Source organism: Euprymna scolopes, chromosome 11, assembly GCF_053919585.1.
Source record: "Euprymna scolopes isolate OS-2025 chromosome 11, ASM5391958v1, whole genome shotgun sequence".
Lineage (NCBI taxonomy): Eukaryota > Metazoa > Mollusca > Cephalopoda > Sepiida > Sepiolidae > Euprymna > Euprymna scolopes.
The window spans coordinates 2,492,532-2,507,500 of record NC_136492.1 but is presented as its reverse complement, the minus strand read 5'-3'; the positions used below and the strand labels follow the sequence as shown (position 1 = coordinate 2,507,500).

At 36.0% G+C, this 14,969-nt stretch overlaps 1 protein-coding gene and 1 long non-coding RNA gene across 3 annotated transcripts in view; one reads left to right on the top strand and one right to left on the bottom strand.

Annotated features, from left to right (window-relative positions):
- LOC145287723 (adenylate kinase 9-like) overlaps positions 1-14,969 on the top strand; it is a 307,372-nt gene that overhangs the window by 90,491 nt on the left and 201,912 nt on the right. For both annotated transcript variants that reach the window (XM_080135474.1, XM_080135475.1), the window contains exons 10-11: positions 3,700-3,880; positions 8,945-9,098. In XM_080135474.1, the coding sequence (XP_079991600.1) occupies positions 3,700-3,880; positions 8,945-9,098 (335 nt within the window). The remainder of the gene's footprint in view (positions 1-3,699; positions 3,881-8,944; positions 9,099-14,969) is intronic.
- The window catches only part of LOC145287728 (uncharacterized), a 128,173-nt gene that overhangs the window by 97,019 nt on the left and 16,185 nt on the right, over positions 1-14,969 (bottom strand). The gene's annotated exons all lie outside the window — the stretch shown is intronic.

Genomic DNA, 14,969 nt, shown 5'->3' with positions numbered 1-14,969 from the left:
CACAAGAAACACTAGACTAGCTGAAAACATTATCAATAATTTTCCCCACTCTTTATCTGTGCCTAAACCTAAACATAGATTCCATGATCAAAGCTTCTTCCTTAGAACTGCACGCCTGTGGAATTGTCTTCCGTTTTCCTGCTTTCCAGCTGTCTATAATATGGTTGTCTTCAGGTCCAACGTGAACAAATTTCTGATGAGCCGTTCCACTTAATTTAACAAATTTACTGAACTTCCATTACTATCGATTACTATATTGTCCTTTTGACTACTCTACACTCTTTAACGCTTATCCTTGAGTGGCCTATCGGCCTTGATAAGTGGTGACGCCTATGTAAAAAAAACAAAAAAAAAACACGCTTTGAAATAACCCCTTCTCTCTTGCCAAGTTACATTTACTTCTGATTGTCTATTAGCATGCTATTACTTGAAATAAACGGATATTGGAATACAGAATTTCCGAACAGATAGATACCACTTTCTCAAACAGTGCAACAACGTTAATTCATTTCCCATTACAAAAAAACATTCTAACAATGCATGACTGCTCAAAAACAAACAAAAAAAAAAACAAAAGTATGATCTGCGTCTACATTTTTATACTTTTTTGCAAACAAATTCCATTAATTTTGTGATGATTTCTTCAGCTATATTCGTTTGCACTTTTTAACAGTTGCATGTTCGTCCTTCACATGTTACAAAACGGTTTCTGAATATTAATATTCATGCAAGGCCATAATAAAAGCTTCATTCATCCCTTTCCAAATTTTATTTTTTCTTTCTCTCTTTTTTGTCAGTGTTCAATTGACGCTTTTTCATATAGCTACTTATAAATCTTCTGACGTCATATCCGTTTGTACTGCTTAAAATACTGAAAAGGTGTGACTTTGAAAGCCTCCCCACAAGTGCACAGTTAGGCACAATCTCGTTTTGAATATGAGCAAAATCCAACCCCCTACCCCAAAAAAAGTGCACTCTTGATTGAGAAAAAAATTAAAATTGTCTCACTATTAGAAGCATTTTCCCATCACTAAACGAGGACCGAACAGACACAACCGTTTTTATGGCAAAATATAACAATAATTAAATACTATTGATTAGAATAAAAAATTAAATATTTAAAGTTTTGAAAATGACTTAAAAATAAAAATAAAAGAGAATACTATTACAAAAATGAGTTAAAACTAAACAATTATACAAAACACTATTAGAAACCCACAGAATATGTCATAGTAACATATATTAGGTGTATTTCTAATAGTATCTTGTATATTTTTTTAGTTTAAACTCATTAACAAAACTTTAAATATTTATGTGTCAAATCAGGCATTTTTTTTTAGTTCGACACTAAATTTTTTTTCGAACCAAATAAACGTTTTAAAGTTAATAAAACCACTAAAAACTTCTCCAAATAGGTAGAAGAGTAACTTATCTTGCGTTTGATAACATTCATTTGTTATATTTGATCGTAATATTTAGCCATTTTTTGTACCTCTGTTGATTGTAAAACAAACTGTTAAACATAAAGAAAATATCTGTTTTGTGAATTTATGTTTTTGAACTTATTTTGTTTCGAGTGTTCAAACAATTATTCTCATCTTGGGTTTTATTGGCACAATGTTTCGGTTGATGAAACCTCCGATTGTCGTCAGGCGTAAACTCCATTTTTTTTTTTCAACTAAGGAAAACAGGGTTAGCTCTGTATCGCAAGAAATCGGACCCTTGGTTTGTGAGTGTGTCCATAAATTTAAAAAAAGTAAATTTTCAAGGGTCACTAGGTACTTTTTAAGATTTTCATATGATTCAATTTTTAACCGAATCCTTCTGTTCATTGTTAATGTTTATATACAAAAAAATATTAGTGAAAATATTTTACGAAACTGTGGATAGACATCTTACGTGTGGTTTCGTTTTTTTTTTTTTCAAGAAAACACAGTGCAAGGGAGGCAACTCTAAGAAAAAAAAAGTTTTTTAAAAAAATTATCTCCCTTGTGTTGGGTGTATTTTGTGAAAGGGTTAAAAAAACGAAAGAAAGAAACCTTTTTTAATCATGTTTTTTTTCAAGAAAACACAGTGCAAGGGAGGCAATTCTAAGAAAAACATTTTTTTTAATTATCTCCCTTGTTGGGTGTATTTTGTGAAAGGGTTAAAAAAAAAAAACGAAAGAAAGAAACCTTTTTTGATCATGTTTTTCGTTTTTTTCTCTTATTTTCTCCATATAAATTTGTAATTAATGGATTCCAAATGTGGTTAAATTCAATACTTGGACGGCTTAGGAAGTCGTTGCCATCCACCATATGTGCTAGTTCCTTAAGTTTTCTAATCTCCCATCTTTCTTCTATATCTAATATTTTGATATCATTCCCATTGGGGAATGAGTGGCTTTTTCTCTCCATATATGGTCTGCTAGGGCTGATTTTTCGATTTCCCTGCGTATGGCAGCTTTTTTTTTTTTGTCCAACCAATCAAATCAATACAAACATTCATACCTCATCTCCGCTCCGAAATTCAAAGCTGCGTTATTATTTCAATCGTTTTCACACATTTGACCTAAAAACAGTTTTCCTTTGAAATGTTTTCACAAAACTTACAATCCTAAAAAATTGACCCCTAAAAATAGAAACCCTCTAAAAAGGGTTCCCTAAATTCCTTTTAAAGCGAAGCAGTTCCTTTTTTATGACTCAATAGTGAAAATGTAATATTTTTTGTAAACGTTCAATATCTTTTTTTGCTGATGAGTGATCCAAATGGATCTCGTCAACACGTGTGGCAGGAGGTGGCAAGCCACATCTGTCCTGGTGATGCTTTTAGCCTATCCTGCCTTGACAGAGTACAAAATAGACTTTGTGGCTTAGTGGGGGATGCCCTTTTCTCTTCCCTGCAACCTCTCTCCCACAGAAGAGATGTTGCGAGCCTGTCTTTGTTTTATCGTTATTTCCATGGCAAGTGCTCGTTTGAGCTCCAATCTCGTGTCCCCCCTCGCCAATATTTCACAAAAAACACCCGTCTAGCTGAAACCGCTGTCAATAGTTTTCCCCCACTCTTTATCTGTGCCTAAATCAAAGCGTAGATTCCATGAACAAAGCTTTTTTCTTAGAAGTACACACTTGTAGAACTCTGTTCCGTTTGCCTGTTTCCCACCTGACTACAACTTGGATGTCTTCAAGTCCAACATAAACAAATTCCTGCTGAACCGCCCCCTTAAGTAAGACACTTTATTAAATCTCCATTACTAACGATTACTACGATATTATCCCATTGATTACTGTACACGCGATAACACTTATCCCCGAGTGGCTTCCGAGCCTTGATAAGTGGTGATTACCATGTAAAAAAAAAAAATTACAGTTATGTACATCCAGATTTGTCGGCTGACTTAATCAAATGGTCATCTTCCATCAACTTTAGCTGATCATTTTATTACTAAACTTTTCTCGATCACGCCTACTAATTATATTATGGTCAAAAGGAATGTTTCTGCTTTGTCATTTTTTTTTTCCAGAATTCTTCTTTGCATTCTTGTCTTTTTTTTTTTTACCTTACACTCATCAACTTTTGTCCAATTTCTAATTTCCATCTTATCCTTAAAAAATTAAAGTTGCTAGCTTTCACGTTTGAAAATATTCTTATTTTGGTGTCTTTGTACAAATTGAAACTAAAATTGCTTTTCCAATAATTCCATTCGTTTTTATCTTTCAGTTTTCTGGATAAAATATACCTTCTATCCAGTATGGAATCCATGGACAAATTTTTGCGCAATCCTCGTCCTTATCTTTTGAGACCAAATCCGAAACCAACCTGCAAGATTTCAGTTTTAGGCTTGCCGAAATCAGGCAAAACGAGCTTATGTTATTTGCTGGCAGAAAAATACAAAGCAAAGGTACACATTCATTCCTTAATGCAATCATCATCATCATCATCATCATCATCATCATCATCATCATCGGAGGTCACTCGTGTTCGAGTAAGACTGTCCTCCGTTGTGGCTTCTGTGGGTCCTCAGGTGAGCATAGAGCCCAATCCTAGACCCAATTTGTCTTGTGCAATTTGGGCAGATAAAGGTAGTGGTGGTGGGGTGGGGTTGGGTGTGTCTGGTTGATAATCTGTCCTTTCTGTGCTTGCGTTTATCCTCAGCAGCTTTATTTAGGTCACTACTATAAAGCGCAGCACCTTTGTGGACAGCGCTCCTCCATGCCAACCTGTTCCCAGCCACGTCCTCCCATGTCTCAAGGTCCATGTGAAACCGCTTTAGATTTGCTTTGATGTTGTCCTTATACCTCATCTTTTGGCCACCCTGGGCACGCTTTCCCTCAACAAGCTGAGAGTAGAAAATCTGTTTTGGGAGGCGGAGATCCGGCATTTGGACAACATGACCAGTTCATCTCAGCTGGCGTTGAGCAACAGTAGCGGTGATAGTGGGAATGTCAGCCTCACTCAATACACACAAACACACACACACACACACACGGGTATATAATTAAATAAGTTTAAACATACTGAGGTAAAAAATCAATATCTTTTCAAAAGTGCTCAATACATATGTTGAGCTTTTATAAGCAAAATCATATAAACAGAAAAATCCTTACATGGATCGATCTATGTTAACTGTCCCATCCGGAGTTAAATGATAATTATTGAATTATTTGAATTATTGAACCCATGATGAGACAGTTAATGTCGTCTAAATGTACGTCAATCAGCATAGGGATTTTTTCTGATGTTTATAGAATTTATATACATATATATATATATATATATATATATGTATATATATATATAAATATATGTATATATATATATATATATATATATGTATGTATATATATATATATATATATATGTATATATGTGTGTGTGTGTGTGAAGAGATAAATACAAAGCAAAGGTACACATTCATCTATATATATAAAAGGCAAAATGTGTGTGACCATTTCGTGTATGTCTTCAAAAGGCTTTTCTCACACACACTCCCGGGGTCGTTACTATCGCTTAAAACTGTTTATATAGGTCCTATATAATAATATCTAGGAATTGGAAAGCGCGTAGCGTATAGATTTATTCACGTCGATTTTTACAAAATTATTGCTATTTTGGCTTCTCGCGTGTTGATCGGGCTTTTTAGTATAAATAAAGTGAAACTAAACTCAAACGACATATTCTCGGCATTGTGCCGGGAAAAACGTCCAGAAGCAATCAGCTTTGATCAATCTGAACAATTGGGAGCTGCTTTCCCCTCCCCAACATCTGTTGGGGGAAGAAACAGTCAAATTTGGATAAACAAACCCAAACGGTGCGTGACTTCTATTTGACCTTCTTAATCAGGTCAAATGGGAGCAACAGAGTTAACTTTTATTGCGCACGCCTGTTTTTATAGTTAAATAAATAAATAAATTCTAACCAACGTTGTCTGTCGCCGTGACTCAATGGTTAACGTAGCACATTTTTTTTCACACATTAATTTCCAACTCAAGGGTACGGGTTCGATTCTCATACTCACCTACCAAAACATTTTTTTATTTTTATTTAACACCCCCCGGAGTTTTGATTTACCTCAAAACACCCGGGCATCGCCGAGTACCCCCCCGCTAGTTTCTTGACATAAATCTCACCTGTCTATTTAAATGTATGTATGTATGTATGTTTGTATGTCTGCCTAAAACTTTCAACAGAGGCGACAGATGTTCACGAGATCATTATCATTTTAAAGCTCAACCCTTCAGACGACAAATATCGAAAAATTGGCTAAAAACATTAATTCCTTCACTCTCAACTGGGCACTTTTCTACAGGGAGGATCGCTTTTTTTTTTGTGCCGCCATTTAATGTTTTTGGCCAATTTTCGATATTTGTCATCTGAGACGTCGAACTTCCAAATGATACCAATCTCATAAAAATTCGTCGCCTCTGTCAAAAGTTTTAGACTTACATACATACATGATGATTGCAACGACTTGTCAGACGAGTGCCACTCCCTCAGACACTTAAAGTCCATGAGCCCAAAAATGACTTCCATCGCCACAGGACCATTTTAATAGACAAATGCCTGAGAGAATATCTATACACAGATGATGTCACAGAGTCTTAGCTTTGTACGACAGCTAAGTCTCTCTCTCTCGGTTCAAAATGTTGAGATCCAGCAACAAGCAAGAGCAAGATAGCCAGCAACAAGTTAAACTGCAGACCAGCTTAATGCAGGTACTGGTCTTCCGCTTTATAGTTTTTTAAATCAGAAATTTGCTTCTCCTAGAAAGGTTGCCTTCACCACGGCTTACAGGAGCCCTCTCCATCCCAACACACACATACATACACACAAACACACACGGTGCTAGTTGGCCATTGACCCCGAAAAAGGGTTAATTCGCCCTTTGGAAGGTCTTGTTTTTAATCCTTCAGGGAAACTAGCCAGCCTCCTCATCAAACAAGTCTGGTGGGGGAACCAGTTTAGTCGCTGGTGCCCCGACCATGAGGCAGGTAGTACTGGGTTACATGGTACCAGTAGCATATGACATGACCTGACATACATACATACAAACATACATACATACATACAAAGATATATACATACATACATACATACATACATGGTGACATGATGATTGTCACTTCTTGACAGAAGAAGACCATCTTTCCCTTGCTTTATTGTTGATTACTCAATCATTTTCATGTATTTTTGAAATATTTTTTTTTTTTAATAATTATATACACATATATACACTTATACACACACACATATACATGTGGAGATGTAATCAAGATGCATCAATTCCTATTTTCTGTGGGAACGAAGGTGGCTCTTCAGACCAGCCCCGCTCTTACACAGCTGTTGCAAAGGTCACACTTAAACTGAGATTGAGGGATGCCAACTGGTGCTGCTCTACTGTGGACGCTCATATGACGCTTCAGGCCTCCACTCGATTTACAGACCTCAGAGCAAACAGAACATCTGTGCCCTGCAATGTTTTCCCCATCAAAGAAAGGTTGATCTCCATGTGAACGCTTGTGGCTAGCCAGGCCAGCTCCGGATAAAGTCATATTACCGCATAAATCACAGGTGTGGTTCTGCATGAAATCCTCTGACAGACCTGATATATCTGACAGACTCTTCTTCCGGATATCACGCTTTATTTTTGCATGCTTATATTTTTTCTTCTCAAAACTATCACAGCCATGATAGACCAAGGAGCGCCACTTTTTATGATCATTGGAAGAACTTTCCCAACTGAACACGTGAATACCAAGAGCTTTAAGATTATCTTTGATGTTATCCTTAAAGCGTTTCCTCGGTTTATGTTGTGGACGTTTTCCTTGTGTAATTTCACCATAGAACAGGCGCTTTGGCAATCTATCATCGTCCATCCTTGACAGATATCCAGCCCACCTCATCTGGTTGCGTATAATCAACTTCTCAATACAAGGTACACCAGCCCGCATGAGAACATCCATATCAGATATAAAAGTGCTCCACCTGATGCCCAGAATGTGTCTCAGGAATTTCTGGTGCACTCTCTCCATGACTTTTATGTGTCTGCCATAAGTTGTCTAGGCCTCAGAAGCATAAAGCAGGGATGGTAAAATACAAGATTGATAGACACTGATCTTTGTATGAATAGTTATACCCCTGTCAGACCACACTCGCTTCTCTAAGTCACCAAAAGCCTTAGTGGCACGCTGTATCCTATAGTTGACCTCAGCATCCAGGGTTCCATCTCAAATACACAAATGTGTCAACCACGGCAAGTCTCTGGTTGTTGACAAAAATACATGCATACATACATACATACAAACAGACAGGTGAGATTTATATTATTAACTAGCCTGGGTGCCCGGCGTTGCCCAGGTGTTTGTAGGTGTGTGTTGAGCAAAAAAACAAAAGTCGTAGTAGGCAGGCAGGCTCGACCCTGTGACGCGAAGGCAGAAAAGAAAGTGGAGGTGTGTGAAAGGGTGTTTTTGAGCAAAAAAATCAAAATAAAAATTGCGTGCGCAAAAAAAAAATTTAAAAATAGTGATAGTAGGCAGACAAGCAGGCTCGAACTTGTACCGCGAAGGAGCAAAAGAACGTGAAAAAAAAAACACGATGTCTTTGCTGTTGCACCCATAGCCAAACCGGAAGTGGCGTCGGTTTAAATCAAGGCTAGACAATCGAAAAGAGGCAATGACTTTCGAAAATATCAGCGAAAGAAGCTACCCCTCCCTGTAGAAAAGTGCCCAGTTAAGGGTGAAGGAATTAAATTTTTGTCCAATTTTCCGATATTTGTCGTCCGAGGGGTCGAGCTTTAAAATGATACTGATCTCGTGAAAATCCATTGCCTCCTTCGAAAGTTTTTGCAAGACATACCAACATACAAACAGACATTCATAGATACAAACAGACAGGTGAGATTATTATAGATGGTTGTTAGTAATAGAATTGTTTGGATTGTTCTCTTTAGAAATATTATTTAAAGTGGATTTATTTAATCTTAGCAAGATCTCACTCATTCCAGTAATTAAAGAAACAATGGAAATCATGAAAAAGAATTTAATAAACTGGACAAATATATCCAGTGAACAAAGTGCAAAAGAGATTCCAATAATTAGATAAAAGGGACGATTTGAATCTTAAAAAGATGCCTCGGTTGCAATATATGAGATAGCTTGAACAAAATAAGAAAATAAAAAAATAACAGAAAAGTTTTTTTTTTTGTTGCATATACAAACACACATACAAACACACATACAAACACACATACAGCCAGACAACTGCCCTTTTATACGATACAAGATCATGATGTGAAAAGGTTACATAAATTTATGAAGACGTCACATCACTCGGTGGTAGCAGTCAATGTAAACATTGTTTGCATCCATTCAATCGTATGAGCAAATAACATTTGCGTTCAAATATCAATTATTTTTTTTTGCGTGTCTGTTAACGTCGGGTTAAAAGTTTTCTTTGGTGTCTCCAGGTCATTCAAGTTAAAGAAAAAATCGACGAAGAAAAAAATCTGCGAAAAGAAGAGAAACTGAAAAGCTGGATGCAAGAATGTACGAAAATCGCCATCGAAACTGTGAGAAATAATATCAAGAAACGCCTCGTACAGGAATTTATAAGCAAAAAGAGTTTGTATATCTGTTTTTATATATCCAGGGTGTTGGGGAAAAAAATTGATACTGTAATTTTGGGATTACGTTATATAGGTACAAATAAGTTTTTAGAAAATGAAGCGTCAATATGCCTTATTTGAGACAAAAAAATGGTATTTCATTTTGGAATCTGCCCCTGTTTCCGGTTTTCCTAATTGTATTAATATGCAGAAGTTTAAGTGTAATGTGAACAGAGATCTTGTTGCTCAACTCCCCTACAGTTCCCTGTTAGACACGATCTTAAATGATAGCCTCTTAAGATCTTAAATGATAGCCTCATAATATCTTAAATAATAGCCTCTTAAGATCTTAAATGATAGCCTCTTAAGATCTTAAATGATAGCCTCTTATGATCTTCAATGATAGCCTCTTATGATCTTAAATGATCGCCTCTTATGATCTTAAATGATAGCCTCTTATGATCTTAAATGATAGCCTCTTACAATCTTTAATGATAGCTTCTTATGATCTTTAATGATAACCTTTTATGATCTTAAATGATAGCCTCTTATGATCTTAAATGATAGCCTCTTACGATCTTTAATGATAGCCTTTTATGATCTTAAATGATCGCCTCTTATGATCTTAAATGATAGCTTCTCATGATCTTAAATGATAGCCTCTTACAATCTTTAATGATAGCCTCTTATGATCTAAATGATAGCCTCTTATGATCTTAAATGATAGCCTCTTACAATCTTTAATGATAGCCTCTTATGATCTTAAATGATAGCCTCTTATGATCTTAAATGATAGCCTCTTACAATCTTTAATGATAGCCTCTTATGATCTTAAATGATAGCCTCTTATGATCTTAAATGATAGCCTCTTACAATCTTTAATGATAGCCTCTTATGATCTTAAATGATAGCCTCTTATGATCTTAAATGATAGCCTTTTACAATCTTTAATGATAGCCTCTGATGATTTTAAATGATAGCCTTTTATGATCTTAAATGATAGCCTCTTATGATCTTAAATGATAGCCTCTTACAATCTTTAATGATAGCCTCTTATGATCTTAAATTATAACCTCTTATGATCTTAAATGGACTCTCTTATGTCGAAGTGGCTATATGTTTTATTTGGGGGTGGAAAAAGGGTAGACAGAACGAAAAAAAATTCCTCTGCCATTTTTCATTTGTTATTGTTCTACCATGTTATTGGTAATATAGTAATGTATTTATCGATGGTTTATTTTTAAAATTATTTATTCTGGCACAACTAGCTACTAATATGAAACATTTTTTAAATAATCACTTAAAAATAAAAACTAGCAATGAAGATAACCCATTTAAATTGAAAGAATAAAAGAATTGTCTTCCTATAAGGAATTTCGAAACTAATTCATTAAGGCAGTGGTTCCCAACCGTTTTTTGCATGACGGCACACTACTGAGTTTTTAAAATTTTCATCATTCACCTTTCTCTCTACAATTGACCATTTAAGTATGTTATAGTATATCTTTTTTGTGGTCTCTTGGTCTTGCCAAATTCGAGAACAAGAATTCATCTAGTCTGATGGAGTATCGTCATGTCAGGTTGTACTAACATACCTCTGTACAGGGAAACCTTAGACACTCGATGATAGTGTCTAGTAGGCATTCAAGTTCTCTCCAGTAGGCATTCATGTTGTGGACGAATGTGAGAGAGTTAAACTCTTAAGTCTTCTACAATAGCAATTAGTTTGCATGGAACGTTTAGATTGAAAAGATTCTGCCAGTTTGAATTGAGCATTGTCATCATGATTAAGAACTTAAATATCTTTATTTTTGGACTATTATCCTCAAGAAAGTGCTCACCTGGAGCCGTAGAGATTCAATGCATCTATCCATTGCGCCATAAGTCCAGAAGAGTGATCAAGGTTGGATTTTTGATTTTATAAATCCAAATTTTCATTCTTATCTGGTCTTCTATTAATGGGTCCGTATTAAATGATATATTTTTTATTGGAATCCTTTTTTGAGATGCGTAAATTGGATATTTATTTATTTATTTTTCTTTTTTTTACATAGGCATCACCATTTATCAAGCCCAAAAGCCACTCGAGAATAAAGGTTAAAGAGTGTACAGTAGTCAATTGAACAATATAGTAATTGTTAGTAATGGAAATTCAGTAAATTTGTTAAATTAAGTCGAACAGCTCATCAAGAAGTTGTTTATGTTAGACTTGAAGACAACCATATTGTAGTCAGCTGGAAAGCAGGAAAACGGAAGACAGTTCCACAGGCGTGCAGTAATAAGAAAGAAACTTTGTTCATGGAATCTACATTTAGGTTTAGGCACAGATAAAGAGTGGGGAAAATTATTGATAGTGTTTTCAGCTAGATGAGTGTTTCTTGTGAAAGTTTGGCGAGAGGGGAACCATAGATTGAAGCTCAGTCGAGCATTTGCCATGAAAATAATGATAAAGTGAAAACAAACTCGCTACATCTCTTCTGTGGGAAAGAGGTTGCAGGGAAGAGAAAAGGACATCTCCTACGAGTCTACAAAGTCTATTTTGAACTTTATCAAGGCAGGATAAGTCCTTTCTAGCAGCTCCTGCCCAGATGTGGCAACAGTACTCCATCCTTGAACTTACCTGGCTCTTATATAGGTAGAGAATTGCATCAGCAGTGAGATATCTACTGGATCGATAGAAGGATCCCAGCGGTTTTGGGAACGGATTTGATGTATATGTTCCATTTCAGATCAGTAGTAAAGGTCAAGCCCAGAAGCTTGTCAAAATATGAAGCTTTCCCAAGATGAGAGCCATTCATTTCAATTGATGCCAGTTGTTAGAGTATCCTTTAGTTATTTTTAGACTGTTATTCTCAAGTATAATTCCAATATTAAATATGTTTTTTTAACAGCAGAGGATTAAATGATTTTAGCTATTAAAATGATCGTAAGAGGCTATCATTTCAGATCATAAGAGGCTATCATTTAAGATCGTAAGAGGCTATCATTTAAGATCATAAGAGGCTATCATTTAAGATCGTAAGAGGCTATCATTTAAGATCATAAGAGGCTATCATTTAAGATCATAAGAGGCTATCATTTAAGATCATAAGAGGCTATCATTTAAGATCATAAGAGGCTATCATTTAAGATCATAAGAGACTATCATTTAAGATCGTAAGAGGCTATCATTAAAGATTGTAAGAGGCTATCATTTAAGATCAATACAACCAAATACAAACAACTAACAGGGTGACCCGACGTTGCCCAGGATTGAATGATGATCAACAAATGTTTCACACTCTTATATTTTTATTGTCATCGAAATTGGTGAAATCGCCCATTTTTCACTCAAATCAATTGATTGCCTGCTCTAGTTGGGAACCCATCGTGGTGCCCCGAGATGAAACTTCATATGCCATTGGATTGGAAATTTTAAATTCGACCGTTTTGGATTCTACCATTCTTGGATTTTTTACCCTTCACCGGACTATCCATTCATGTGAAATCTTTTTATCATTTTTTTCTTTTACCTCCTATTCCTCTTACCTTTTTTTTAACCAAGTAAGATCTGTGACTTACTTGCAGTTTCATTAAATACTTTTACATGCAAAATCCGATCCCGCATTTTGCTAATTCCTGCCCTCTGATGAGAAGGAGAGTATTTCTTCGAAACTCCGTGGATTAAGGACTATCCACTTATCTTGCGCTTTCTTTTTTTAAAATTAAATATGTTTTTAACTCTTTTTCAAGATGTCTTTTAACATGTTTTATTAATCATTTGTTCATATATATATATATATATATATATATATATATATATATATATATATATATATATATATGTACATGTATATATATGTGTTTATGCATGTGTTGATTTAGTGTGCATTCTTGTATTTGGCTATGCAGTGCACAATTATTATTTTATTGTTATTATTGGCATGAAACGTGGAATATTTTAAGGAGATTCATTATCGCCACTTCTTTTTGTAATGATAATGATGCCACTTCAAGAAAGAAAACTAGGGTTTAACTTTGGATCTGACGCCTCAACTATCTACTATTGTTTGTTTTATGGATGATTTGAAAATATTCGGTAGAAATGAAAAGTAAATGGAGAGACTGGTAGAACTTGTGGGGACATACTCAGAAGACATTGGGATGGAGTTTGGGATTAGTAAATGTGCGGTGCTGGTGATGAAAAGAGGAGTAAAGGTTCATTCGAATGCAATAGTGCTACCAAATGGAGAAATCATGAAAGAAATAGAAGATACAGCATATAAGTATTTGGGAGTGTTGGAGGGTGTAGGCATCATGAACAGAGAAATGAAGAAGAAAGTCAGGAAGGAGTATCTTAGAAGAGTGAAACTAATTGCAAAGTCGAAACTGTATGGAGGAAACCTAATGAAAGCAGTGAATGCATGGCCAGTCAGTGCTTTGAGATACAGTGTGGGGATTTTAGAATGGTCTGACAAGAATTTGCATGCCATGGATATCAAAACAAGAAAAGTTTTAGTAATGTTTGGTATATTTCACATTCGAAGTAGCGTAGCAAGGCTGTATCAAAAGAGGAAAGACGGTGGGAGAGGATTGAAAAGTGTTAAAGATTGTGTTAGAACCGAGGAGATGTCGTTGAAGGCGCATGTGATTAGAAGTGAGGAGTGGATGCTTAAGGTTGTGGCCAATGAAGTGGAGGTATGTGAGACCAAGGCTGATTATGTGAAACGTATGGATAGAGAAAGGGCAGAGGAACTGGCTAGGAAGAAAATGCATGGAAGGTTCTTCCAGGATATAGCAGAAGTGGCTGATGAAAGATCATGGCAATTTCTTAGAGCTGGGTATCTGGCTAAGAGTACTGAAGCTTTTGTTTGTGCAGTACAAGAGCAGGCATTAGGAACACGATTGTTCAAAAAAGTGGTTCTAGGAGAGGAAATTGCTGCAGAATGCCGGATTTGTGGTAAGACCTCAGAGTCAATTGCACACCATGCAGCAGGGTGTAGTAGACTGGCCCAGAGAGAGTACCGCAAAAGACACGATCGCATGGGACTCCAGATATATTGGGAGGTGTGTAAGAGGGTAGGGGTGAAGTGTGCAGGAAAATGGTTTGAGGAGGTTCCTGATGAAGTGAGAACAAGTGAGGATGGCAAGGTAGAGGTATGGTGGGACAAAAGTGTAATAACGGCCAAGTAATTGGAACATAATCGTCGTCATTGACAAAGTTTAAAAAAACTGGCAGATTGTAGACTTTTCAGTACCCTGGGACAGGAATGTGAGAGAGAATGAGAATGAGAAGTGGAGCAATTATGCTCCATTGGCCTTGGAGATAAGGTGCATACACGGGGTTAAAACACAAATAATCCCAGTCGTAGTTGATACACTATGAGTAGTATCAAGTCGTCTGGAAGGACAATTGAAAAAACTACAAATCTCCGATGTTTTAGGTGGCCTTCAAACCTCTGCAATTATAGGTACCACCAACCTCCTTAGGAAAACCCTTGATCTTTGAAGCTCCTGGTTTGAAGCTGGGGTTAAGGGAAATCATCTGGAAATGAATCCCATCCCTTTCCAGAGAGACGTTCACAAACGAAATCAGAATTATTATTATTATTATTATTATTATTATTATTATTATTTCTTTGTCGCAGAAGAGACATTGCAAGTCATTCTCTACTCTATTATTATTTTCCTGGCAGATGCTCGACTGAGCTTCAATCTAAACCTCCCCTCTCCATGTAAAACATTCACAACAATAACTAGTCTAACTACAACCAATGTTAATAATTCCCCCTCTCTCACTCCCTTAAACTAAATGAAGCTTCCATGAGCAAACTGCCCATCACAGAAACACATTGGCGCAAACTACTGCCTTAAAGTCCAATGTAAAACTAGCCTCTTAAATAATCAA